Source organism: Pituophis catenifer, unplaced genomic scaffold (assembly GCF_029215685.1).
Source record: "Pituophis catenifer annectens isolate HBS135680 unplaced genomic scaffold, rPitCat1.0.hap2 SCAF_2, whole genome shotgun sequence".
NCBI classification, from domain to species: domain Eukaryota; kingdom Metazoa; phylum Chordata; class Lepidosauria; order Squamata; family Colubridae; genus Pituophis; species Pituophis catenifer.
In genome coordinates, this window is record NW_027256882.1 from 72,723,528 (window position 1) to 72,751,319 (window position 27,792).

Genomic DNA, 27,792 nt, shown 5'->3' on the forward strand with positions numbered 1-27,792 from the left:
CTTTCAGAGCATTGTTTAATAAAAATACATATGTGTTAGAGACTTGCTGTGTACAAAACAAGATCTGGAATTATTGCAGAACACTGACACATTTTATTTGCAATGATAACTGCCTCCGATTTCTAGACTTAAAGAACTGTACACCACATTTCTATCCTTTCGTGGGAGAATTTACCTGCTGTACAGGAGTGTATTTTACAGTGTGGGAATAATCATAGTTGTCAATGAAGTCCAAATCTTTGACAGCATCTCCTTCCATTGGTCCATTGAACTGGACATCCAGAGGGGCTTTCCCAGCACCTTTTGTGAACACAGTGAAGTGCGTGGGCTTTCCATTTTCCACACCTAGATAGATAAAGGATTGAAATTCATTACCTAGACATGTTCTACAAACCCTTTTTGGATAGAATCTTACAAATATCAAATTTAATTTTTCATACTCCAGATTTACTTATTTAACATGCATTTACGGGCCTTGACAAGGAATAGTTGTTTTTTACTATGACTGCAACCAACAAATAGCCAATTAAATAGTTGCCTAATAATCAAGCAGAAATCTTACCTGTTTTACCTAATCCAGGCCCTTCAGTTTTCACCTTGCTTGCATCATGTGATGGTTCCACTTTCACTCTGAAAGGACTTGTAGGAATTTCCTTAAGACAAACAAACAAAAAACTTGTCATTAGATGTAATAGCTTTTCAACAAAATGTCCAAAAATGAAAATATTTGTTTGTAGCCCATTTCTGAATATCCAGGAGATCAAAATAAACTAATCTTCTACTACAGCATTTTTTCTAGAAGCTTAGACAGCAATCTTTGTCCTATTTAATCTTAAGGCCATCCAAGTTTATTATATCAATTAAATTAAATAAAAGTCACTGTAGTTGTATACATTAGAACTAAGGCCAATTTTTATTAGATTACTTCTGTCAATCTGCCCCAAGTACATGTTTTTATTAAGACATAACATATTTGTGTATATTTTCAGTGTTGTAAGCTATTCTATATGCTGCAACTAAAGTAGGAGAATTAAATACATATTAAATATATCACTTACTACCATATACAGATACTTCAACAACTGATGGGACCCAATCTAGAACCAGTGTCTTGCAAGCTTTTGGACTTGTGCTGGAGGCCATCCTCGAGGAACATCTCTCTCTCCAGATTGTGGGCACACATTTTGGAGAGAGTAAAGTTCCCTAAAGATGAGCTCCAGCACAAGTCCGAAAGTTTTTAGGACTAAATCTCTGATCCTGATGACCAACTCAGATTGGATCCTGAAACATTATCCTTGGACATGTATATTTGCCCTCATTCATGGTATGATTACAATACAATACAACCACTAACCCAACTTTCCCTATCCAGATGGTTTTAGTCTTATACCCAGTATTAGAAACCAAACATCTGTGATATTTTAGGGACTAGAAATAAGGGTTGGCATCAAAAGCCTTATCAGATAATTACATACCTCTCCAGCAAACAGCACTTTAACAGTATAGCGCCCAGCTGCAGGCGGGTTGTATTTCACGGTAAATGTATCATTAGCATTGTGAATGATGCCAAAATCTATATCTTGCTCTTCTTCGTTTATTACATGAGCATCACACTTGATGCCCACACTCACATCACCTGGAAAGAAACAATTCACTAGAAATTGTATTGACAATTGTCCCCCTTTGCTGCTTAAATATTTCTTCCTTAAAATACACTGTTTCTATCAGCCACTAGAATGAGAGAGCACATCCACCTAAAAGCAACATTGTGGGAAGCAAGCATTCTTTTTTAACAGCATTTCAGCTTAATTTTCTAACAGGATTACTGAGAAGGGTGGGAGGGGGTCACTACTCAGCAATTTGCTATACCAATCTGTTTTTACCTTCGCCTGCTTCTGTACAGTCCACAGTGAAATGAGTAGGTTCGTTAGCTTTCAGACCATTTCTTGCCACCCCTGGTCCGGTAACTTTCACCTTCTGAGGATGACTGCCTTGTCCTATCTGGACCTAGGTGGCATATATTTTCAAAATGTGAACTTAATAAATACAGATTAAGCACTTTAGAATATTCAACATTAGTCAGACAATCCTTTTAAGTTTCTTCTACTGACATTCAACATGTGGTTTTATGTATTTGTTGAATCTGTTCTCCAAGAACTCAAAGCGGACATGCATCTTCTTTTCCAACAATCCTCTGGGAATGGACTGAGGGTGGACCCTAGATCTTTCTGGCTCCAATCCAACATGTCAGTCACACAGGAGAGACTAGGGCCTAGTTAGTTATTATTTAGTTTTCAAAGTGACCAACTGGAAACCTCTGAGGTGCCCATGTGGGCCCAAAGAGAAATTAAAAGAACACTGGTCCAAAAACAGTTTCTTCATCTTAATCCAATTTTCCCACTTCTAATCTGCGTATTCCTAATCTCATTTTAGAATAGGAGTAAAACTAAGATTTATTCAGAAATACATAAAAATGCTAAATGTTTATAAATATTGAGTATCAGAGTACAACAAAGGAAAAATTAGAAGGTGAATATTTATTATATATTTATAATAATATATATTATTATCAGTTTTAATTGAATTCGGATTTAATTGGGTTGTTTTAAATTTTGGGCCAAAATTATTTAATTGTTTTTTAAACTGTTTTTAAATTTTATATGCTATGTTTTATCTCGGCTGTACATCGCCCTGAGTCCTGCAGGAGAAGGGCGGTATAAAAATAAAATAAAATAAAAAATAAATAAAATAAATAAATTATATTTTAGCATTTTTTTAAATGATGTTTTTAAATGACAAAATAGTGGACCTAGACACTCAGTTCAGAGATTCAAAAAGATCTCTAAAATCTTTTTCTTTATTGTTAAAAATAATGTAATTTTATGGTTGTACTGTACAACTCTAGTTACTTTGTCCTCTTACTATCTTGGCATCATTTTTTTTTCTTTTCACCTTTTTTTAAAAATGTGATGAATAAAAATGACTTTAAAGGAATAGGATTCAGCTTTTGCTTTCAAGTAAGAATCTAATCTTGCAAAAGGTATCAGGAAGCACATTGCAATTGGAAAACAAGCAGCTAGAGATATTTAAGCACTTTGCTACTTACTCTGCAAGGACTGTTAGGGACATTTGCTCCTCCCCAAGTAACAGCAATGGTATGCTTGATAGGTTTTGTTGGAATGTAAGAACAGGCATAGATGCCATCAGGCTTGCTCCTTGTTTGAATATCAATAGGATTTCCATCAGCATCCTAAAAAAGGGAAAAGCCAACTTGCGTTCCATTAAAGCTGCTAAAAATGAACTCAGTTTTAACATTAGTTGTACATATAGTCATGTAAAGGGTGGCAGATACACAGTTTAACTTAATCAGTAAACTTAGGCCTTCCTTTTATGGAACTTCTGTTCTCCATATATTTGTGCTCGTTCTGCTGCAGCTGGATTATCTCTTCCCCACTATGATCAAATACCACCAACTGCCCTGTGGAAATGACTCCAGGAAAGTGAAGCACTGGGATCAGTTCTCCAGAGCTTATGGAAAGGATCTTGACTTCTATTTTCATTATGCTCACTACTTCACGTTCAATTGTTATTACCTATCCTGAAAGTATTTCTAAATTGAAAGGCAGAAGAAGGTAGCATATTGAACTTTATTTCCAGTCTATTATTTTCTTTCCATTTAGAAATAAGATGTAGATTGCATGCCAAACACTTATGTGCTGAAAAAGCAGGTGGTGGAAGAGTTCACTTATCTCCTCCACCTTCAATAATGAAGCAAAATCATGAAGAATTGCTGTAACTCACTCTATCCTCAATATAGCAAGTTCTTCATGCTTCCTCTTCATTAGACCATCAAATAAAAATTATCAGTCAGCCTACTTTTAATCAATGAATTCTAGTTACCGTATTTTTCAGTCTATAAGATGCGCTCCCCCCTAAAAAAAAATTGGGTGGAAATGTCTGTGCATCTTATAGAGCGAATATTGCCAAAGCCCCGCCCACTCACCAGCCCCCACCTTTCGGCCTCTGCCTCCTAGCAATTTGCCTCCTTGCAGCAAAAAGCCTGCTCAGCTTCAGCACAGCCTGATTTAACACGAGCAGCTGATTGGCGGCTGGATTGGATCAGGCTCCCCGAATACCGCCAATCAGCTGTTTCAGGCTGCGGGGACCGCCGTTGCCCATCGCCATCTCTGCGCATCCCATTTTCTGCCTCTGCGCATCCCATTTTCAGCCTGTTCCAGGCATCAGGGATTGCCGCTGATCGCTGCCTCAGTGGCGTCAGCACCACCACTGACAGTACTTAGCAAGTGGTTTAGATTACCTTGATTGAGGGGCAAATTGGTTCTCAGTGAGGGACAGAAAACTCACATCATTGTAATAAAGATGTGTGCCAAATCAAGTATTTTCAAATATAGAGATGGGGTAGGCCCTTATGATGTACTCTTTAAACATTACAGCCCCATTACATTTAAGAAACTTATGAATATTGCCAAGAATTTGTGTTTATAATTCAAGATGACTAAATGGATAACACTACATGGATTAGGAGTGAATGCTGCTTGGATCTTTGGCCTTACTTGTGCATATATCTTCAGAGGAGCATTCCCAGCTTCCTTTGTATCAACTACAAAGTCTGCAGGGTTGTTCACAATGCAGCCAGTTTTTTCAAGCCCTTGGCCATAAGCTTTTACCTAGAAAAAGATTAGCAAGATATAAGGTGAGAGAATAGGCCAGGATGCCTTTATAGTCCTTTATACTACTAACACTGCATTGTCCCAAGTTTGCTCTTCACATCCAGTCTTAAAGCTTGCCTGATTGACTTAAGTATTAAAAATAAATATGCTTTTATTAAATGCTCAAGGGAGCAACTTACAATGCAAATGAAGCATACGCAACATGCATTTCTATTTATACATTCTTCCATCAAATAAGTTTCTCAAGGATTACATTTCTAAAGTTAACCTGGAACAGAGGCTGGTACCTATTATTCACATACTGGCCAAGGAGAGGCAGAAACAAAGAATTTTTTAAAAAAAGAAATATTATGAGATGATTCTTCATTTAGCATGTAACATAGATTGTCCTTATTTAAAAGACCCAATCCTGAATTTAACAATACAGTGATTAGTAAACTACTCAGGCCTCCGGCCTAATCTGATGGAATACCTCCAATCCCCAAAGCTACCAAATTCTTACAATTTTTAAACTTTTTCAAAAGAAAAACTGAGTTCTGGCTGTGTGACTTTGGGTGTGTCACTCACTCTCAGCCCAGCCCAACTCACAGGAGGCAGGTTTATTAGGTAAATAATATTCGCTGCCTTGAATGATATATAAAAAGGGCAGAATCATCATCATCTCTTTGTATCCTTGCCTTGTCAGGGTTGAAATCTAAAGATGCTGGATGGATGTAAGCCATGTAAGGGCTATCTTTGATGTCTTCATCATCACACATAATGTGAACAGCATATTCACCAGGCTCTTTAGGCCAATATTTCACATCACATGAGCCATCATTCTGATCATCACATTCAATTTTTGCTTGCGATGGGCCTTCAATAGCAAAGCCTGAAAAAAAGATTTTAGCAGTTGTTAGAGGCACTCAAATTTAGGATTTTTAAGGCTGGGTATGAAGCTGCAATGTCATTAACAAGAGACTGCTGAATAAGCAATAGCTGGTTAGGCTCATACAATTCATTAATCATAGCTAAGAAAATGCCATATTTTAGAATAATATATAAACCCGGTCTAACCAAATATGTGAGCTTGATTATATCTGTTCAAAACCTATTTCCCCATCTACAACAGCAATCTCTCAAAGTTTTTGTTTCAGCTAATGTCTACAAGACCTCAATAGCTGGGATAACAGATTGTACCTAGTGATAACAGTTTGCTTAGCTTAGGTTTTGTGTGATGTCTGAACAGAACATTGTAGTTTATAAGCCATCATTTATTGTTTTGCATTTTGTCAGATCCCAGACACTTTGGCTGAGTCAACAAGCCATAGTTTAATGTGAATTCATTTAATCCATGCACTGCAGTGTAGTTCCATACCTGTAATCCACAGATCTAAGCATTAACATCTCCTAAGATTTTTGTTAGGATGTTCTTTCCTACCGTACTTTTATAATACTAGACTCTGTTTCAAGGCAAGGCTAATCATGTTATTATCTTGATAACCCTGAAGAAAAAAATGATTGGTCATTATTTACTGCTAATCTCTTTCAGATGAGAGTAGGGTATAGACCTATAATTGACATCAAAAGTACTGTGCAAAGCCAATTCCATTTAAATATAGTTAGAAGATAAGATTCAACCCATTAGTTCAACAACAGGAAATTCTTACTATTGAAATAATTAGACACCATCTATCATGTAACATCTGTTTTGGAAGAAAGCAGTGTAATGAGCCAGGTTATTACCTAGGGATCCAACTTCCGGACCAATGGATTCTACAATGAAGTCTGCTGATTTACCAACAACTCCTTCATGAAGGCCTGGCCCCCAAGCTCTTACTTTCTGAGGACCAGGTTCAGAACCGACTTGCACTTCAAATGGGCTAGGAGAAGAAAGTCAAATTAGGAAAAATGAAGAGGCAACAACCATGGGCACACATATATTTAATTCACATCTGTTTATTGAGAGAGAACAGTCAGTAACATATTGGAGCTATGAAGTTTCAGAAACAACCAAAAAGCTTACCAAACAATTTAAAGCAAAAATCTAATTCCATACCTAAGTCACCTCACAGGAGAGTTAAGATGAAACATCAAAGAAAACCATGTGGACACTCATTAGTATTTTCAAGAAAAGGGAGAACACAAAATTAAATTGGGAATTTGATGTGCTAAATGTCTTCCTGCTCCAAAGTCTTGTCTTTTTTTACTTGTTTCTTAGTACCTATTACTAAATTTAGGTTAGACTGGAAAGACAGGATATTCCTTTGTCCCACAGTAAAGCTGAGAACTAAAACTGAAACTGTTACCAAGTCAATGTACTTCCAACTCGCGTGATTTCAAAATAATTTACTATGGAATCACTTTCAATTACAACATATGAAATGTTTCAACTCACCTTTTTGGGATGTTGTGACCTCCCCAAGAAATTGTGACAATGTATTTCCCTGGGTTTACTGGGTAGTATTCAAATGCATATATTCCATCCATGAATTCCTTTTGTTTTACAAGTTCTTCCAAGCCTTCTGAAAAATATCATTAATTTAGCATTAGTCTTTAATAACTCCAGCCTATATTCTCTAGATATAGGTAATTGTATGTTTCAAGATCAATTGCCAAAAATGAAGTCATTTTTTCTTCTCATCCAAAAAGTGTTGCAAAGGGGAGAAACTACCCCATGTCATGTAATAAAGACAGCATAAACATTTCCAGAAGAATGTGATGAGTAAAAGTGTTACGTTACCATGCTTAATTCATTTCCCTATGTTATTCCTTAGTCTGCAACATTATGCATGTCATATGTGAAAACAAGGAAAGCTTAAGATTTGTCAGACCTCATGACCACAAATATTTGGGGAATGCCTACTTGATTTAGTTTTCTTGAGAGTCTAAATATTCTAAAGTTTGTTGATACAAGCCTATTGTCTTCACTATTGCACAGTTGGCAACATTTTTTAGCCAATGCTCAAGCAGTATTGTGTAAATATTACAACTCATTTTATCAAAGGCTCCCCAAAATCCATACTGATTTGTATGAAATTGAACTCCATTTGTTTAATTTGGAGGCCAGAAATCCCTTTCAAACCAGGCTATGTTCCCAAAATTTAAGAGCTGACTGCCACATAGATGATCTTTCAGTTCATTGCGATTTCCACACTGACGTAGTTTTGTTAAATTGAAGAATAAAAAAAATCATGATGTCTCAATTAAAAGACCCTAATTTGTTTGTGGTTTTCCACTCCAGGGAATATGTAAAGTGTAATGTTCTGAGTTATTTTTGTCATCAGTCTATAGACATATAGGAAAAAAATGACTGCTTTGAAAACCTGATATGATCACACCAGTTGCATTCGACATATGTAAACTATTTCAAGACTAGTTAAAAAGGTTGGCCAAATATAGCAAGGCAGGCTTGTTATGCAAATCTCTTCTGTTAATGTTCCTATCTGAAATTAACCTTGTAGGTTATCAACTTTTCCATAAGATACCGGTATCTCTTTCAAAAAGGTTGAGTAATTCCACCAAAAGTTGATTCATGTAGTGTGATTTGGTCTATACACACACACACACACACACACACACACACAGAGAGAGAGAGAGAGAGAGAGAGAGAGAGAGAGAGAGAGAGAGAGAGAGAGAGAGGGAGGGAATCTCAAGTTGGAGATAGAAAGTAGCTTCTCTCCTATAAGCTGGAGAATTGAACTTTGGCTGAAAGTATTCTGTCCATTTTGCATATCAGTGTTACTAGTATTTTGGTTTTTTTCAAGTTACGTTTTCCTACAAGTTTAGTCTTGTCATCGAATAAGGATTTTCCTGCATAGGCATTTTGGCCAAGAGCCTCATCAAATATATGATTCCATATCAAAGATTACAAAGCTTACATAGCGGGTTATGTAGTTCAAGTTAATTCTATATGAACATGTAAATAATATGTTATTTTAAGTCAAATTTGTGTTTTCCTGCTTCTATCCACATATTAAATAAATATCTCAGTGAAAAGTGGAGCTCTATTTCACTTCTAGAGTTCTCTTGAGAAGCAAAGTCAACATCCAGATAGCAGAATCAGGGGCTGATTGGAGTTATTTGCAAAAGACTCATATCACGGTGCAAAGCAATGCAAAAAAAAGAAAGAAAAGTTCAACACTTACTTGGTCCTTTTATTGCCACATGGATATCTCCACTCCCTGCGGCTTTAGTATCAACCTTGAAGTCTGCAGTTTCTCTGATCCTAACTCCTTTGGGTTGGAGGCCCCTACCACTGGCACGGCAGGCATTTGGATTGCAGGCTACAAGCAAATTGCAGACAGACATGAATGCAGTCTTTGATTCCTAAAGATATTTAATTTAACCAAGCCAGGCTGGAACAGCTTCTCTTGGCTTCCTTTAAGATGGATAAGACATTACATGAAATGCAAAACCTGAATACCATTTTGTAGTCTTAAGAAGCCTGTTCTTGGTTAAAGTCTTTACTTTGTACACATACAAATATACTGAATATTAATAAGCCTTTTGTCAATGGTTGCAATAAAACAGCTATGTATTTGAAACAGTAAAAGGCAATCAAATGCTCCCATTTCTAAAGTTCCAATTTTAAAAGCATGAAGCTTTCTAGCTTAAGCAAATTTTCAGAATCAGTTTCAAGTGTTTTGAAAGAGGAAAGGAAGAATAGGAGACAGAAAGTACAATATAATAGAAGAGTTCCATAGAAATTAACCAAATAATCCAGGCAAGCCCACCACAGAGATGTGCTTGGAACAGGAAATTCTAATATAGCGGGAAAGAAACATGCAAGTGGTTTTCAAATATTACTAGATATATTGGAATAATTAATAGACAGAAACTTTAGGGGGGATAGAAGGCAGTTTAGAAAAGATCAAGCCAGGGGCATTTTGTGGCAGAGGAAACATTTAAAATGTTGAGGACATATGATGGAGGTTCTAACAAAGCAGTCCCATGGGGAAGGCCTGTCTAGTAAATTGTTGAGGGGTGCATAGTTAATCATATCAAGATATCCTCTGATACTCCAAATTACTTTTTCCTAAGTGTGCACAATTCTAAACATAGAACTTTGCTGCAGCTATTAGCTGCTTTTATTTTTGCAAGAATGCCTTAAAATGTCATAGCTAAAAGCTGACTCGCTGCTTGAAGAATATGCTAATTTTCCATTTATTTGTTCTTATTGTTTTTATTTAAAGAATTAAAAAAATTCAAGAGACAAAGTATTTGGCAGACACTATATTGCTTCTCCCTGGCTTAAGTTAAGAACCTACCTATCATCATTTATCTAATCGTGATATTGCAGCTTTTCTAAACATACCCCAGGCATCTTGCAATAGCCTAATTCAGTACATATCTTTCTGCAATCAGCCACTTTTTCTTTGAGGGTATTCGCATATACTCCACAGCAACTACTCTGACCATGCATGTATAGCATCTCACTTTTCCTAAACGTTTTTTTCTATATGCATTAGCTGTTCTTTGCCTGTTTGCTCACTGTAGCAGAATAAAGATATGAACAGCAAGCTAAAGCTTAAATCCAATTGATAATTTTCTATTTTCAAGTCTCCTACAACCAAGTTAGCTATTTGCAGTAAGGCAGTCCAACCTCTTGAAGACTGCTTGCAAGAATCTCCCTAATCTGAGAAATTGCTTGCAACATTCTGAAGCATTTCTTTAAATTGCAAATTTACAGAATAGATTTCCAGGGATAAAAAAGGCAACACATACATGGTCACCCTGAACACATCTTACCGACAAGAGCTTGCTCAACTAGGAAGTCAATAGCAGTGAAGTCCAACTTCCCACAAATTGAGAGTGGCTCAGGAGAAGTAAGCAGAGGTCTGAAAGCACAGGAGTAGGCAAGGATGGAATAGAAAGCCAGTATCATTTCAGAAGGGAAAAAAAGAGTTATGATAAAAAAATAAAGAAAATATAGCGGGTTTAAGAAATATAGCAAGAAGGTACTCTACTGGAGAAGTGCCAGAAAGAAAAACAGGACCATTTAGAATGGCAGATCAATTATATTTAGTTAGTAAAGAGTTTTCAAGGAATAATTTAATCACTCTTCACCAAGCCAGAAGGTTGATAATTTTTAAAAAATTAGCTTGCATTTGTAATTTTTTTTAAAAAAAAAATCTGTATTCATTTAAATGCCAATATGAATATGCATATAATATTTCATCCATCTCTAAAACATACCTTCACCAACAAGAATACCCCAAGGACTCTTTGGAACATGCTCTCCAGCAAATACTACTTTTACAGTGTGAGGACCAGCTTGAAGAGGCTTATAAACACAGCGGTGAACTTGATTTCCTTTGTCTTCTACCATAACCTCAGCAATGTTCGTTCCTTGAGGATCTTCAACCTCTACGCCTATATCACCAACACCAGCACCTAGAAGACAGAAAAGATAAGCTCAAAATGTAGCTTCCATAATTAACCATATAGCTAGAGGCCAATTATATAGGGGAGACAAGGGAAATGCATCATAATATTAAAAAATCAATTAGTAAGGAAGATGAAAGTTATACAGGATTAATAGGATTTTAATATGATGCAATTTCGCCTTCAGGGGCATCCGATTTATTGCAAATATTCAACATAATGTATTTGACTGAAGCCATAAAATCTGAAAATAAAAATAAATTTGGCAGAGTTGAAAGATGCTTTCTACAACCCTAATATCTGAGACCAAAAAAAAGCTAGAATTTAAAAAAAAAACTATTTTTCCAACTAGGTATTTCTAAAATCATTTAGGTCAAAAGCAGCAAATGTTTCTTCTGCAACATGGCCTAAGACATGCATCCTGATTGGGAAATCTTTGGTATCTTTAGCAAAGGAAAGATAACTACAAATTAAGTTTCCATGCAAAGTTCATCAGCAACAAAACGCCACACCTAGTTACTTCATCATCTAGCAGACTGTGGAGAAACATTAGCCAAGTCAACGATGCAATTCAAAAAGAACACCAATTCAAAACGCTTACTACAAATAAATTGTAAATATGGCAGAATTAATAGAAATGGTCAGATTGACCTGGCCAGTCAAGGATAAAACAATAAAAACTTTAATAAAAGACTGGAAAACTTTTGTGAACTTTTTTTGCTGAAATTGGAAAATCTTTCATCTGAGGAAAGATTTCTGAACACAAAGGTTTAATCTAAAGTAGACTGCAGAATCCATGACCTCTAAAGGCCTGTTCATATGTTCTCCCAAACTATAGTTTTCAATGTTACTATATTAAAGAAACAATGAATAGTCTTATTAACCTTATCTTATTGTTAAACAAAATTTTAATTTCTACAAAAATCTTAATTGCTTCATCTTCAAATGTGCAAATGAAGGGTTCAGATATCAAGCCATTTCAGTTTGCTACAGCTTATTACAATATGTCATTATACACAATTTTAAAATATTCCTACAAATTTGTTTAGTCCACCTCACCTGCTGTGTAGATGTCAAAATAAGTAGGCTTATTAGCTATATTTCCTGTTGTTTCCAAGCCTGGACCTTTGGCTGTTACTTTACTGGCATCTCCCTGGGCTTTATCAACATCCACTTCAAATGGACTCTTTGAAATATGCTGGCCAGCAAACAGAACTGTAACCTAAAAAAAAAAAAAGAATGTTCACATTAGATATAATAGACTACTGCAATGCATTTGGCAATTGATGGAAAATGTGATGGACCATCTCCTGGCCAATGAAAGTTGCTATGGTCACATAGCATTGAAGTATCTCCAAAGCCATCTCTTTCCATAACCAGCTCATCCAAATTGCTTATCTTAAAAAGACATGTTTAAAGTCCCTGCCATTCAAGGGGATGTAGACAGTGTTTCTGTGTTGAGGAGCCTTTTCTTAGAAAAGACTCCATCCCCATCCCCAAGGTTTGCCTGGTGCCCATTGTCCTGTATTTTAGAAAGGTAATGAAAACGATGCCTCTGGAGGGTGATTATTGTCAGTAGAAAAAGTCACCATTGAGAGGAAAATAGAGTTAAGGAAGCATCAGCATGGTGCTTTGAAATGAGCACAGGGATGCTGCTAGAGCAGGGGTATCAAACCCAAGGCCCACAGGGTGCTTAGATCTGGCCTGCAGGGGCATCCTGGAAACTGTGAGGGACTGGCCCATGGTGCCTCTGCCAGCGAAAACAGGCTCCCAAGCTCCATTTCTGGCTGTGATGGCCTCCTGCAAACCTCTGCCAGCGAAAACGGAGCTCAGGAAGGCTGCCCTCCTGAGCTCCGTTTTCACTGGCAGAGGATTGCAGGAGGCCTTCGTAACCAGAAACGGAGCTCGGGAGCCTGTTTTCACTGGCAGAGCACTTGGGCTGCCACAGGTGCCCCTGACATGAGTGACATCAAGCAGGCCACACCAACTCTGGCCACATCCACCCCGGCCCCCTGAGGTCAAACACAAGCCTGATGCAGCCCTCAATGAAATCGAGTTTGACACCCCTGTGCTAGAGTCTCCTTAACTCAAATGTGTATTTTCTTGGGACATAACTTCTTCAAAGATGAATTAAGAGATGCAGTTTGCACCCATATAACCTCTAAAGCAAATTTTTGGGTATGGATCTGAAGCACTGAAAATCCCTGAGTAAAATCTATATCAAAATTAATATGGTTACATGACTGTATTGTCATGTATCATATTTTTTGCATTTCCTTCCAGTTTACATCAAAAAATACCCACCGTTAATACTGGATTCACTTAACAACCAAGGGATTCGCTTAACTACTGCGATAATTCACTTAATGACTGCTCCAAAAAAGGGGCATAAAATCAGTCTTGGTCACCTGGTGACCCACTTAACAACCCACATGACTTACAACCATAATTCCATGTTCAATTACAATTGTAAGTTGAGAATTACTTAGAGACATGGCTGAAAAGACATTTAATAGTTTAAATAATAGCGGTTGAGGGGACTCTAAACAAATCAAAACCTTCACAATTTGTTTGGGCCAAACTTCACGAAGCCCCAGAAATATAAGATAAAAGTTTTTGGTTTTGCTTCCATGAGATGCTTCATAATTGGTAGACCAAACTATCAAGATGCTGGGGTAGCAAATGTATATTCCAGAAGGAGGAGTTGTTGTGAAACATAACTATTGCTGCAACCACCATACATTTGCAAAAAATATTTCTCAGTTCTAGTTTTCCTCCCTACATACAAAGTCTTCAAATTGCCTTACCTTGTGAAGACCTGTAACTTTCGGCAAGTACTGAACAGCAAATGTCTTGTTCTTGTCATTGTCAGGTGTCACTTTGGCCTAAAATGGAACATTAGTTCAATATTTTCACTAAGAATTGCAATTATTTCCTGGTATCTAAGCTTAAAATAGCACCTTTGGAAAATGCTCCTCCACAAGAAATGTTTACTTCACTGTATGTCTTTCATCCAAACAAGCAGAAATTCTTCCAATGAAACAGAGGCCTCCATTAGAGCATCATTATAGAAGATGACATGAAAAAGCCACTCTTAATTTTCTAGTTAGAGAAGTTTCTAATACTGTTTTGTAACGCAACAGACAAGGCAAAATTTATTTACTGGATTCATACTCTAGTCTAAATTTCCATTGAAAATGCCACTCAGAGAAGCTAATAAAAGTAACAGAAGGATAATCAAAAATGCAAGTCAAACCTATGTCAAAGAAATCCATCAGTAAAGACTATGTAACACAAATTCACCTTAGCAATCAGACCAATCTATACATCAAAAGTGTATTGAAATAGATATGATTTTGCCTAGCAACAAAGGGTGTAAGCTCTCCTATTATAAACCCTAAATGGTTTAGGACCTGTCTGAAAAAAATATTTTCCATTATGAACATGTCTAGATATTAAAATATTTGGGAGATCTATTTGGCCTCCAGTTTCCCTGCCTTTAGAACAGCCAAACACATCTCTTTTTCCATTATTTTAATAGTTAATTTTCACATTCATTTTTGCACCTTCCTCTGTTTTTGATATACTGTATTCTAACTGTGTAGCTGTTCTAAAAATTCAGACAATTGACATAAAAACTGAATAAATAAATAGCTTAGTACCTGAACTGCAGATATCAAGGAGTGAATCCCAGTTCTTATGCACGCACTCTTTTAGTCAAACTATGGTCCCATGAAACTCATTTTAAATAAATACACTCATGCAAGTTCATCATTTTCCAATTACAAGAAAATAATCTGAAGCAATTGTTCATTCTACCCAAGATCCCTCAATAAGCACACCTCTTCTCTGTTTCCTTCTGGATCTTCTATGAAAACCATTACTTCACCTTGACCAGCACTGATAGTATCAACGGTGAAATTGGCAGGTTGTCTGACCATATTTCCATGAGGTTCAATTCCTGTAAACACATTTGAAAAAAACCATGCTTATATGTAAAGATATTCATTTACTAAATCTTGATATGCTCTCACAATTAACACTGAATTAAATTATCATCACTAATCACCACAGGCAGACAACTTTATGGATGTCATTTAAGTTTGCTTGAGTGGCCAGCACTCAATTGAACTATTGAAAATAGTGGCCAGCAATCCCATAAATTTAGCTTTGCAATGCTCCAATACTCCTGAACCAGTAATTCCCATTCTTTTAATGTTTTCTTCTCCCTCACATATCTATGAGATTTCTAAAAACAAGTATTTATACAGTCTTCTACATACCCTTTGGTGTCCATAAAATACAAAAATTAGAGTGTAATTAGCACAAGAATAGCTGCTGAAAACTGCCTCCATATAATTTGAAGTGGGCATGCTCCTTACATCCACAGATTGTGATAGCTTTGTTCCTTAAAACACAGGCATGTTTCCATTGTCTTGGATTATTCTACCCTCAAAAAATCTTGTTTTTCTCCAGGGAGACCTATGTCCACTATTCTTTCCATTGTTTAGAAAATTCAAATGTTCCTCCAAAGAGTTTATAATATACAATAAACAAACCTATACATGTCTTTTTAAGATACACACATACAGAACTGTGTATGTGGGTAACTTTAAAAAAAAAATTCCTTCGGTGATGTGATCTTGCTTCAAATAATATCTATGACTTAGCTCTCTCCATGTTTTCATCTACTTTTTCAAGCTAGTTATATCTACCTGACAGTGATGGAATACAAAGTCTAGGGACTTAGACAATAATCTTAAATCTAGGGACATAGACAATAATCTGCTCAAGAATGTTGTGTAAAGAAACATTATAGATACAAAAATAATAGTCTCGCTGAACTGGTTCTGACAGGATTGGGGAATTCATATGAAAGTAGGAGTGCCTTTTGGACAATTTCCACATTTCTGAATGTTAGCAGTGCACCAAATGAACACATGAAATATAGATGTTTGGCTACGTAGTAAAAATCAACTAGCTCTTTCATCAGAGTTATAAATATACCAAGTGTTGCCTATTTATTATTTTAAATTTATTATAGCTGCCAATTCCAATAGTGTCTGCACCGTGTAACAAACAAATAAAAATCTATAAAAACATATGAAACTTAAAACCAGACAGACAAATTCAAACAAAACAAAACAGGGCTCCAAAAAAAACCAAACCACAATACATTAACGCCAGTCCAGGGGCCAAAACCAGATTACGTAGCACCTTACCTCTGCCATATGCTCTTGCCTTCTTTGGATTAAGTTTAGGTTTCAAGGGAGCACCTGGTTTCAGCTTTGCTTTGGGGAACTGTGACAAATAAGTCATTACAGAGTGTTCGTCCACATCAGGATGTATGATTTCTTCAGGAGCGATGACCTAAAAAACCATTAAAGGACAGTGTTAAGTGGGCCTTCATCTTCCTTGCCAACATTCCTGCTCCTTAACTATTTGCTTAGGTTTGGAACGATGGTTAACTAAATGCATTAATGAAGGGAAATAACCTTTTCAAAAATGTACATAAGGTTCTAATCTACCTATAAAATGATACTATTACTATCATTCAAAATTGAGGAAGTGTTACCAGTTTTACTATACATTTTTAATAACCCATTATTTGAGGAAGTTCAGTGGAATGTTCTGCTGGTTCCCATAGATGTTAAGTCTATATATTAACATGTTTAGATATCTCATCACTCCCAGAAAAAAGCAACTATCAATGGCATGATCTGAAATGTACATAAAAACATACAGAGTCTTTAATCTAGTTTAACACCATCTCACTCAGGTGCTATTTAAACATGTTGGATTACAGTGCAAACATTTCCAGCTAAGAAACATTTTTCTCAGATTTCTTTCTATGTTTCTATTTTTACAATAGAAAAAGAACTGGGCAGCTCTGTAGGCATTCAGATTGATTGCTATACACTGATAAGCTATGAAGTAACTGAATCCTTTTGTGAGCAGAATTAATCTGAAATTTTGACAGGGACAAAATGAATTTTAAAATGGAATTGGTACTATTTCTAAAAAATCATTATTATTATTATTATTATTATTATTATTATTATTATTATTATATTGAAAAATGAAGCCTTCAAATTCAAATACATTCTAAAGAAGCTTTCACAAAGTAGCCACTTCTATTTCATACAAGAAGTACATTACTTGCATAAACACATTATTGGATTAGTCACATTCCATATTCTGACAAGTGAATAATGTTGTTCCTAAACATTAATCAAATGTGGCTGTTTAGTTTATAGGCTACTCCTTAGATATACTGAAGCCGCTCCCTTTTCCATACCTGAGGGACACCTAACCAATCATCTGCTTGCTGCATAGCTTCACGAGCATTATTTACAGGCTTCTTAGGATCCCAATTTTCCCAGTCTGGGCAGAGACCTGAAGATAGGAATTAGGGAAAAGTTAAATCTCTGTCATTAAAGAAGCATGTACACTTAGCCAAAAAAAATTACTTGAGTGGCACCAACCATATCCTAAATTAGAAAGTGGCGATTGTCAGCCAAAGCTTTCAGTGCAGAGTGAAGCCCAAAACCCATCCACCCCACTTGGAAGGGGGGAAGGGGAAATTGCTTTTACAATATAACAAGTCTAAAGATTCCAAAGTTAGGCGTTTTTCAAGAAACACTGATGTCGATGGCAACCAGTACAGCCACTAATTTCTATGACTCTGATCAAGCACAAAGGTTTTCTTAAGTAAGAATACAATTTACATCATGGTTGAAAAACAAGCTCTGAAAACTCATTCCATTGTAGCCTTAGCCATGAAAATCAGCTAGGTTGGGCCAGTCACTCTCTCTCAGCCCAACCCATTTCATAGGGTTGTCTTTGTGGGGAAAATAGGAGAAGGAAGGTATGTTGAATATGCTTACCGCCTTGAATTATTTGTAAAAATAATTAAAAAGGGGATTAGAGATAAATAAATAAAATAAATACACAACTCTCAAGGGTTTGGGGTTTTTTTGGTAGTCCCCAAAGAACCCAGCTGTCAAACATTAACAGCATGGTTCCCCATTATTTTGGAACAGAAAAATCAAAACAGTAGTGTACACCCTAAAGCTGTCTTTTTTTAAAAAAAAAAATTGTGACATCAAACACCAACACTGTAGAAAACAGTTCCGTTTACATAGCTCTACCCAACGTCTCCCACAGCTAGCAGTCCACAAAATGCTAAGTGCAAGTGCAGGTTACAAAAAAGTTATTTATGTCCAAAGCTCTGAGTTATTGCTATATGCGATGTAAAAAGAAAAACCACAGGAGGCTTACCTGGAGCACAGCTATCAACCAAGGCACCCAGTGCTTTTCCATCTTGCCAATTTTGGTTGAAGTTTGTTATTGGGAGATACGGGATTTTGTTCTGAATCCATCCCAACAGTCTCTGTTTAGGCGTTTGTTTCTTGGCATCATCATCTCCTTCATCTTCCCACACTGGCATAGAGATTGAATAATGGAGGATAAGGGTCCATACTAAGCCTAGGATTAGCTTCAAATTTCCATCAACAATAGCTTTACTATCTGAAAAGAGAAAAAGAATTGCCATTCCATTAAGTGTTGCGTTTATACAGGCAGCCCTCAGGTTAAGAACAAGTTGAATTCCTAATTTTGTATTTAACTTGAATTTGTTGAGTTCTTACTTGAGTTCTGTAAATCAGAACTCATACTTACAAAGAACCTCCTATTATTAAAAATGGCAGACAGCATTGTCTTTCCTCAATAGCAATAGCACTTAGACTTATATACTACTTTACAGTACTTTACAGCCCTCTCTAAGCAGTTTACAGAGTCACCATATTGCCCCCAACAATTTGGGTCCTCATTTTACCCACTTCGAAGGATGGAAGGCTGAGTCAACCTTGAGATTTGAATTGCCAAATTGCAGGCAGCCAGCAGGCAACAGAAGTAGCCTGCAGTACTGCACTCTAACCACTGCGCCACTGTGGCTCAAGCTGATGAACCACCGAAGCTGCACTATGCTTTCAGGAACTGCTGAAAACAGGCTACATATTAAAAAATACAGTGGTTTGTCCGCTTAGGGAAGGCGAATGCCATCCCCCATTTTTAGTAATAGGCAGCCCGTTTGTATCTACGGGTTGTCTTTAAGTGAGACGTTCTTAGCCCAGGGGTCTTTTCTGTATGTGAAAGAAGGTATTTAGTCTGCTATAATGAATCCCAGTCAGGAGCTCGGAATCCCAATGCGTGCATGTGGACATCACCATGACCACAGTCTCCTTTCTTGGCATCTGTCAAATCTCAATACCCATATTTCTGATTATTTAACTAAAATTATAAGGAAAGTGAGCACACTGCAAAGCCAAACACCAGCCTCAACCACAACCTTTATTTCCAGAAATAAACATCACATGGAGGCTTTCATAGAAAATAAAAAGCATAGAGTTTTCAGCCACATGCTTTTTTTGGCTGCCTGCCAAAACTAAAGACAGACTTAAGCTAAGTTAATAGAAAGCATTATGAAGAAAGAGAAGGGGGTGAAGAGCAACTTCAGTGGGAAGATATTTTATGAATGGCCATTCCCACCATGGCATCCACTGCAATATATCAATAACCTAAATGGGTCCACTAACCAAGAACGGTTGGGAATTCATAACTTTGATTCAATTTAGCTCAAGCAGGCAATGAAGGTACAAAGTTTAAGCATATTATCATCTCAGCAAAAAGTATACTGAGGATCTACTGCCAATTTCTAAGCGATCTGCAAAATCTGTACCCAGATCCCATTTGACTGATATCAGTTTTATAGAGAAACACAAAGTAGATTCTATTATGAATCTAAAGCCTACCCAGTCTGAACTCTGTTCACAATTCAAACAGCACCAAATATATCATCTTTAGCACAATACCTTTTCTCAGAAAGAAAAGAATGTTTGTATAGCTCCATGGGACCGTCATGGTAGTGAAAGTGGGCAGAAAGATAGGCCTATATTTTTGATAGATATACATAAAGAAATTAAATATTTACTATCATTCTTCCTGAAGAATGAATTGTTCCTGTGGCTTAATGTTTCACCTATCTTTCTAGAGGCTCTGGCTTAATATTTAACTGAGCAGGAAGCAGATTGCAAACCAAAGAGATGAGAGTGAAGAGTTGGAATACAGATTTCAAGAGGGTTGTCTAGCTAGCTAGTAACACTAGGCAACTGCTGTTCTGTCAGATTACAATTCTGTTTTGATTTAAAACCTTGGCTGACAAGAATGAGTCTTGTGCTGCATAGGAACAATGAAGGTTACAAATCACTATATCTAAGGATTAAAGACAATCTATCACACAAAGGTCTGAACCATTTGTTTTTCAGCTCACGCCAAAGCAGTTATCTCACATTTGAGTTTTAACCCAAGGTTTTGAAATTTAATAACAGATTTCAGTGAAAAAAAGTTTGTACAAAATGTTATGGAATAAATGCTTAAAATGGTGCAATGCCTAAAGTTTGTGCAAAAGAATTTTACTTGCTTAAAACTATCAGCAAAACTTTTTTAACCAATTGTTTAAGAACAGACATAGTGATATCATACCCAAATAAGAATCTCAGCCAAGACCCAAGGCCATCTCACATTTGGTTTCTCGCTGTGTCCAAGTAATTGCCTCTGGGATGCTTGTAGTCATTATGTGTCCTTGTAGAGACTACTGGAAGCATGCCAACTTCAGCCCAAAGAGAAAGGATTCTTCAAAACTTTTGGTAAGACCTCTCTCCCTCATTAATTACACAACTCCCCTTTATAGATATCCAAAGTAGCAGCTATCACCATGCTTTGTGCAAATGAATTCCTGAGGTTAATTATACACTGTGAGAAGATGTATATATTTAGATTAGATAGTTAATATTTATCTATATTAACTGCCACTAGCTCTAGGAAAAATATTGTTTTTAGGCCTGGTTAGGCCTAAATGCAAGGTTTGAACCTGGGATCTTTCAAATGCTAAGCCTATACTTGATGCTGTCTATTGTTCTTCTGTTCTAAGTAACAGATATGTGGGGAGTAGGAAAAATCTAGAATATGTGAATGATATTAATAATTTAAATTTCAAGGTTGACAATTCTGGCTGTCTAATATGATTTTCAAAGCATGCCTAGACAAATCCCTACAGCTTTCTTGTCAAAGTTTTTCAGAAATGGTTTGCCATTGCCTTCTTTTTAGGATTGAGAGAACTTGACTGGCCCAGACAGAAAAGCCCACACATACGTATGGCTTTTTAACTAGCACTCCCAAGGTGGGACTAGCATTCATGGTCTCCTGGTTTGTAGCCTGAAGCCTTAACCACTATATCAAAATGCCTCTCCAATGCCCATTACTACATCTCTATAGGTTGCTTCAGTGTTAGTGAAATAGAAAGCAAGTACAGTATATTGTGTTCCTAAATGATATTTTGGTGGCCAGTTGGATTTGGAAGGTCAGCTAACCCACAATTAATCTTGTGTGTATGACCCAATTATTGTTGTTAGATAGTAAATTACTCTTAAAGTGCTGTAATGACAAACTTAGAACTGAATGCAAAACTCAAATCTGGCTACTATAGTTAATAGGACTTGAGCAATGCTTCAGATTTGATTTGGAAGAAATACTTCAGAATGCACAGAGGTACAAATGCATCATCCGACTTTTTTTCACTAAAACAACTATGCATGTTTCCAGAACTATGCAGCTGCAACTTCTGCATAATCTCAGAAAAGATACAACTGCTTTAATGAGTCATAAATTGGAGCTACATTTGCACTCCAGTGCTATGTGAAACACTTCTAAATTAAATCCAAAGCATTCCACAGCTTTAATAATTAAATATCTTATGAAGCAACTTGCAATGAACAAGCACTGTGCAGAAATTGCAGGAAAGAAGTCCACAGATATTAGGTTATGCAAACAAGTTCTTTCCCGGGATTCATGCAATACCAAACAACAAGGTTTCTTTGTTGCAAGATGTGTTTGGTTTAAAAAGCTGCCACCAAGTGTGTGTCCATGCACAGGTTAAAGCCCTTTTTTCCCTTTCAAATCAAATATGCTGCGCAATCTTACTAAACCTGACTTAATAAGCCTTCACCTGTCCAGGTGTAGTGATCTAGATGCTACCACCTGTAGGTTTTATTTTCCAGGTAAGGTTAAGAGCAAAACTTTACAAAGCAGGCAAACTGCAGCTAAGTGTTCAATAATAAAACTCCTTCCATTGCAGGCAATAATTTTAATGTTAATGGCTTTGATCTTTTGCCTAGTCAATTAAGAGTGTAATTTGCACCCAAATATTGTCATTGTTAATTGCAATCTTAAATTACTCAGGCAACTGAACTACCAGTCTCAAGTTATGAAGACCTAAGGCTTGAGGAACAATATTTAATTATATTGTAATATTTAATAGTAGATGCAAAAGTATGCTTACAGGGCAGACATTTATCTCCAGGAGATTCCTTTTGTGGCTGCATCTTGGAATCTTAATACAGTATTGTAAAGCCTTAAACATGCCAGATTACAACAGCAATTGCTCAACAGCCAAAACGTATTTTTGAAGTTTAAGGACTGTGACAATTTCCACCCACAAACTGAACTTGCACAATGCTATGACTCTGCTAGAATACTATAATTTATTGAGCTGTTGCAAAGTGTAAGAATTTATATCACATTAGAAAAAATAGCCAAGAAAAAGAAATGCTGTGACAAACTATTCACGGACACTTCAATCTATGAGAAGTTCAGTGTATGATTTGCTCAGACCTCCTGAAGATTTTCTTAAACAATGGAAGTATATATTTTTTTACAGAAATCGATAAAATACTAGGTAGTAAGTGATCTATTTTCACCTTCTTACTTATTTTCAAATTACACAGTATCATAGCAGACTATGTGAAATGTTACCGGAAAGATTACAGTCTTACAATTGTACAAGAATTGTAAAAAATACAATCAAATACTCTTAAACCTTATAGTAGATTTATCTGGTCAAAGAAGAGGCAGGAAAACTTTCAGGAATCAAGGGACACATTTTCCATTTCATAACCCCCAGATAGTAGTGGCATAGATATGTTACAATGAATGTGATAGCATGGAATTTGCATCCCTTTGATACTGATGAGATTGGACCTGTTCACTCACCACTAGCCCAACCCCATGAAATAGGCGTTTTTTTTAAATTCACCTTTTCTGGGGGTTTTGTTTTTAAGCAAATACTTTTGCTATGAAAAGTCAACAATAGGGTGGGGATTAGGGGGAGATAGGTCCTAGTGCTAAAAATATGGGCTAATTGTTCTCCACTCCCTGTTTAGAGGCATGATCTATGGATGATGATCTAACTTGATGAGCAAAATAAGCTAAATGAGTGGGCTTGCACAGGCCTGCACACCAGATCATCTGTTAGCTACATGCAGCCCACCAAGTAGCCCTGTGTGGCCTGCTATTTTTTAAAAAACAAATTCACCACCATCAGGAAGGAACAGCCACTGCCCCACAAAATATACCCTGTTGTGTGCCTCCAATATTACTGCTTCGCTAGCCTGATGGTGCACCGACCTGCAATGATTTTGAATTTATCACCGTGTCCCTTTCTCCGCTACAAGTTGTGCAGGTCTGGTCTACTGGTTGAAGTTCTGGATTAAAATCTGGGAGACCATGAATTGTAGTCTGCTTTAGGCACAAAAGCCAGCTGGCTGGCTTGGGACTCTTAGCCCAAGGAAGAAGACACTAGCAAACTACTTCCGAAAAAGTTGCCAAGAAAACTGTACAAACATCTCTCTGCGGTCATCAGGAGTCAGCAGTGATGTGTAAGAGAAGAGACGGAGATAGAATGATTTAATTTCAGGATTCCAAACACAGCATTCATGTGCCCACTGAACTTCAACCCCACCCACTTCTCTGCCCTTCTGTTTACTTTTTAAAAATAAATTGTACGTACTGCAGAGCACCAGCCTAAAACTTACATTTTATTTCCAGGCTGTATTACAAAACAGAAAATGATGGGGGAGGGGAATTGTAGCCCAGTGTTTTGTTTACCAATGGGCACATTACAGGAGGAGGCCAAAGATAATAAGAATGGATAGCAGGGAACATTGTGCAGAAATGGACTACAGGGAGTAGCAAATACTGTACCAGGCAGTTAAAAAGCAGCAATTTACCAAGGTAAGCTTTAAATGGCAGCAATTCTATAAATAGAACAGCCCCTCCCCAGCAGCGTTTTTTGGAAGGCTGTTTATAATACAGCCACAATATTTTAAAAGTGCCAATCAGCTCCTAAAGGTTGGGAATCTCTAATTTATTTGGAACATTTGCAAATACTTCTCAATTTACAACCATTCGTTGAGTGACCGACGTGATAATGGCACTGAAAAAAGTGACTTATGACCTTTTTTCACACTTATGACCATTGCAGCATCCCCATGGTCACGTGATCAAAATTTGGGCACTTGGCAACTGACATTATTTATGACAATTGTGCTGTCCCAGGGTCACCATTTGTAACCTTCCCAGCCAGCTTCTGACAAGCAGAGTCAATGGAAGAAGCCAGATTCGCTTAACAACCACATGATTCACTTAACAACCACAGTGATTTGCTTAACAAGTATGACAAGAAAGACCATAAAAGGGGGCAAATCTCACTTAACAACTGCCATGCTTAGCAATGGAAATTTTGGGCTCAATTGTGGTCATAAGTCAAGACTACCTATATAAGATATCTCTCCACTAGTTAAGCAATTGAGAATACCATTTAAATAAAACAGCAATTATTTTTTAAAAATACTAAATTCAGAACTATTAGATAAATCTGAAGCTGAAACTTCAGGAATCACTGATCACAAGGGTCATCATTTTAGCATAAAATGCAATAAATGACAAATCCAATGTGGGACTCTCTATATTATGAGGGGCGGGGGTGCCACAAGAGTAGAAATGTGGGGTGTTACCCAGGAGACTGTTCTGTCTGGCACACTATTGTTCCCTGTTACTGCAATTAATGAATGACTTCAAATACAATAACCTCTTGCTTCCTTCAAATGCCAGTTCTAAAAAAAAAGTGAGGAATTAGGGCGTACAGATATTTGCTCCAAAATAATTTTGGGTATTATCCAAGCTTTGGAAAACTGACACTTTTGACAGTAACAATATGTTGTCCAACTCCTAACCATGAGTTATCTAATTGAGTTATATATTTGACCATGATACAATCGTGAGTTGTAGACTTTACAACCATGAATTGCAGAGCATTATGAGCTCCACTTGATGAATAGGTATTGAGACTCAGCAAATGTATAGTAGATACTTATGCTTTTGAAAATTAGTTGCATCCTAAAGACCGATGTTAAATATTTACCAAGGGAAAAAAGTCCCTTGCAGAAAGATTATTCAGGCTGTAATTCAAATAACTCTTTTAAAGATGTTGTCTGGGACTTTGGTGTTTATGTGTGTTTGTGTGGGGGTGGGGAGGGAGAGAGAGAGGGAGAGATCTTTATTGTACCAGAATGCAAACTGCTTTCAAAATTCCCTGAAATGTAAGATAAGCTCACATTCTAATTGTTACACCATTGGAGATAAAGCTCATGTCCCTGCTTAGTCACCGTACTGTGAATTGGGACCCATGGACTCTAACAATGAGCGAATATGCTTGATGCTTTTTTAAAACTTTGTTCTGCTACAATACATGGAATTTTCAGACAATCAACGGAAACATGATAAACTGCCATAGTCAGTTCCCTTAGCAACTACAACACAGAGAAAGGAGGGCTGCCAGGTTTTTTTACTGACATGAGCAAGCAAGTGCTAGAGCATCACTAAGGGAAGTTCAAAGTAAGCAATCCTAAAGTAATCCTTTAGGTAATCCTAAAAATAATAAAAAAAAACAGGTTAAGTGTCGTTATTAGCTTGTTTTTCTGCCTTTGAATCAGTCTTGATTCTTGGTGATTGTCTGGAGAGGTTCATATAGCTAATGGAAGTTGTAGATCAGCAGCACCTGGTAACTCATAGGATCTTTCACCTTCCAACACAGCTTTCAAACTTTTAATCATTTGTCAATGTTGTAACATGTGCTGGATTTGCTCAGGGATTAAATAGGCTTTCTTTTTGAATAATCGCCTCAGAGGTTTCAAGGGTTCAGAAAACAGTGACCCTCCCCACTTGTTATCTTCTTCAAGCTAAATTAGCACAGTATTTTCCTGTAATCACAAGGGAATCCTGTATAAGACGTGGGGCTGTGTGTATTATCTAGTATTTTTAGCTTGACCAATGGGATAGAGAGAGGAGACTGGGGTGCTATAAACTGTATATCACTACAGTACTTCATTCAAAAGTACTTGTAAAATCCTCAATGAAGGATGCTGCTGGTTTTGCCAAGAAGCAAATGCAAGGAAGCTGGACAAAGCCAAACCCCAGAGTACAACCCTCTCCTCCTTCATCATTGACATTCTTCAGGTTTGAAGTGTTGGCTTCTCCCATTACAGCTACTAATTACATATCTGCGGTTGTGGATCACATGCTTCATCCTTGAAATGATCAACATCAGGGCATGCTTTTCACTGTGTTGCTTTTTCAAGGTTAGTAATCATTTCAGAAACCGAGTAGAAATTACTGTATGTTTTAAGGGACAGAGAAGATTTTGTTACCAAGTATATTCAGTTCCACAAAAAATACTCTGTTAAAGCCATTATCTTCCATAGGGGGAAATAAATCATGAAATCAATGTGAAGCAGGGGAATTGTATTTTTTTTTTAAAAAGTTGAATGGAATTGAAGAAAACATCAATCAAGACCATTCATAAACATCAAGCAAAAACTGTTCATATTCCAAAAATAGGTACAGTAGTCACAACTGGTAGCTTAGCATCCATTCAAAGTTATGCTGGGCCTCCCCAGAGGTACTTACAACCCAGTTCCTGAGTTCTGATGGCCATGTCATCCCCATCATACAATCATATGATTGTATTTGGGGAGCTTATCCCCAAATACAATTGGCCAGCTTGCAATTATGGTCATTTGTAATGTTTAAGTCACACAATCACAATTATCAGCATTTTCCCCCGACTTATGACAAAAAATGCCCACTGAGTAAAATGGGTTTGCTTAACAACTGCATGACTCATTTAACAACTGCATGATTCACTTAACTGTGGCAAAAAAAGATTGGAAAATTGGGAATGACTCCCTTAATATCCACCTTGCTTAGCAACATAAATTCTGGCCCCAATTGTGATCGAGGGCTATCTAAAGTATATTAGTCAAATTTATATAGTTGCCCATCTCACCAAAGGCAACTCTATCAATTTTCAATTAAAACAAAATTCACTTCTGGGAACTGTAGTCCCAGCCCATTTAGAGGGCATCCGTGTGAGAAAGGCTGTTCATATATTCTATAAGTCTTTGCAATATAAAGGCTTATATTTAACTAGAACCTGTCCCATATTTACTTGGCATATAACCTAAATATAAGAGTCTCCAGCTATGTCATTCTGCAAGACATACATGTAGACTGAATAAAAATCTCATCACTTCTGAGGAATGACACAAAATAAAGAAATTATAGTACATTGTTCCTAATGCAAACCTGAATCATCCTCTCACTTCATTCTATAATTTGAAATGTTTCAAAAGTAAAGCATCATTTAGCTCCAAGAGGTTGAACCCGCTAAATCCTTCAGAGGCTCAAAGGAATGGCAACTTCTATTATCTACAAAGATGAATGACTCTGGAACCACCTTATGTGATGTCATTTCAAGCCATGGTATAACATTACAAAAATG

General features: G+C 36.8%; 1 protein-coding gene across 2 annotated transcripts in view; it reads right to left on the reverse strand.

The window, feature by feature from the left end:
- Nucleotides 1-27,792, reverse strand: part of FLNB (filamin B) — an 82,056-nt gene that overhangs the window by 36,636 nt on the left and 17,628 nt on the right. For both annotated transcript variants that reach the window (XM_070936924.1, XM_070936923.1), the window contains exons 2-18: nt 18,339-18,587; nt 17,356-17,453; nt 16,280-16,427; nt 14,900-15,018; nt 13,865-13,942; nt 12,117-12,279; nt 10,869-11,066; nt 8,819-8,956; nt 7,069-7,195; nt 6,417-6,553; nt 5,369-5,562; nt 4,575-4,688; nt 3,107-3,250; nt 1,884-2,007; nt 1,476-1,636; nt 563-653; nt 176-345 (exon numbers count right to left, since the gene is read on the reverse strand). In XM_070936924.1, coding sequence (XP_070793025.1) covers nt 176-345; nt 563-653; nt 1,476-1,636; nt 1,884-2,007; nt 3,107-3,250; nt 4,575-4,688; nt 5,369-5,562; nt 6,417-6,553; nt 7,069-7,195; nt 8,819-8,956; nt 10,869-11,066; nt 12,117-12,279; nt 13,865-13,942; nt 14,900-15,018; nt 16,280-16,427; nt 17,356-17,453; nt 18,339-18,587 — 2,453 coding nt within the window. The remainder of the gene's footprint in view (nt 1-175; nt 346-562; nt 654-1,475; nt 1,637-1,883; nt 2,008-3,106; nt 3,251-4,574; nt 4,689-5,368; nt 5,563-6,416; nt 6,554-7,068; nt 7,196-8,818; nt 8,957-10,868; nt 11,067-12,116; nt 12,280-13,864; nt 13,943-14,899; nt 15,019-16,279; nt 16,428-17,355; nt 17,454-18,338; nt 18,588-27,792) is intronic.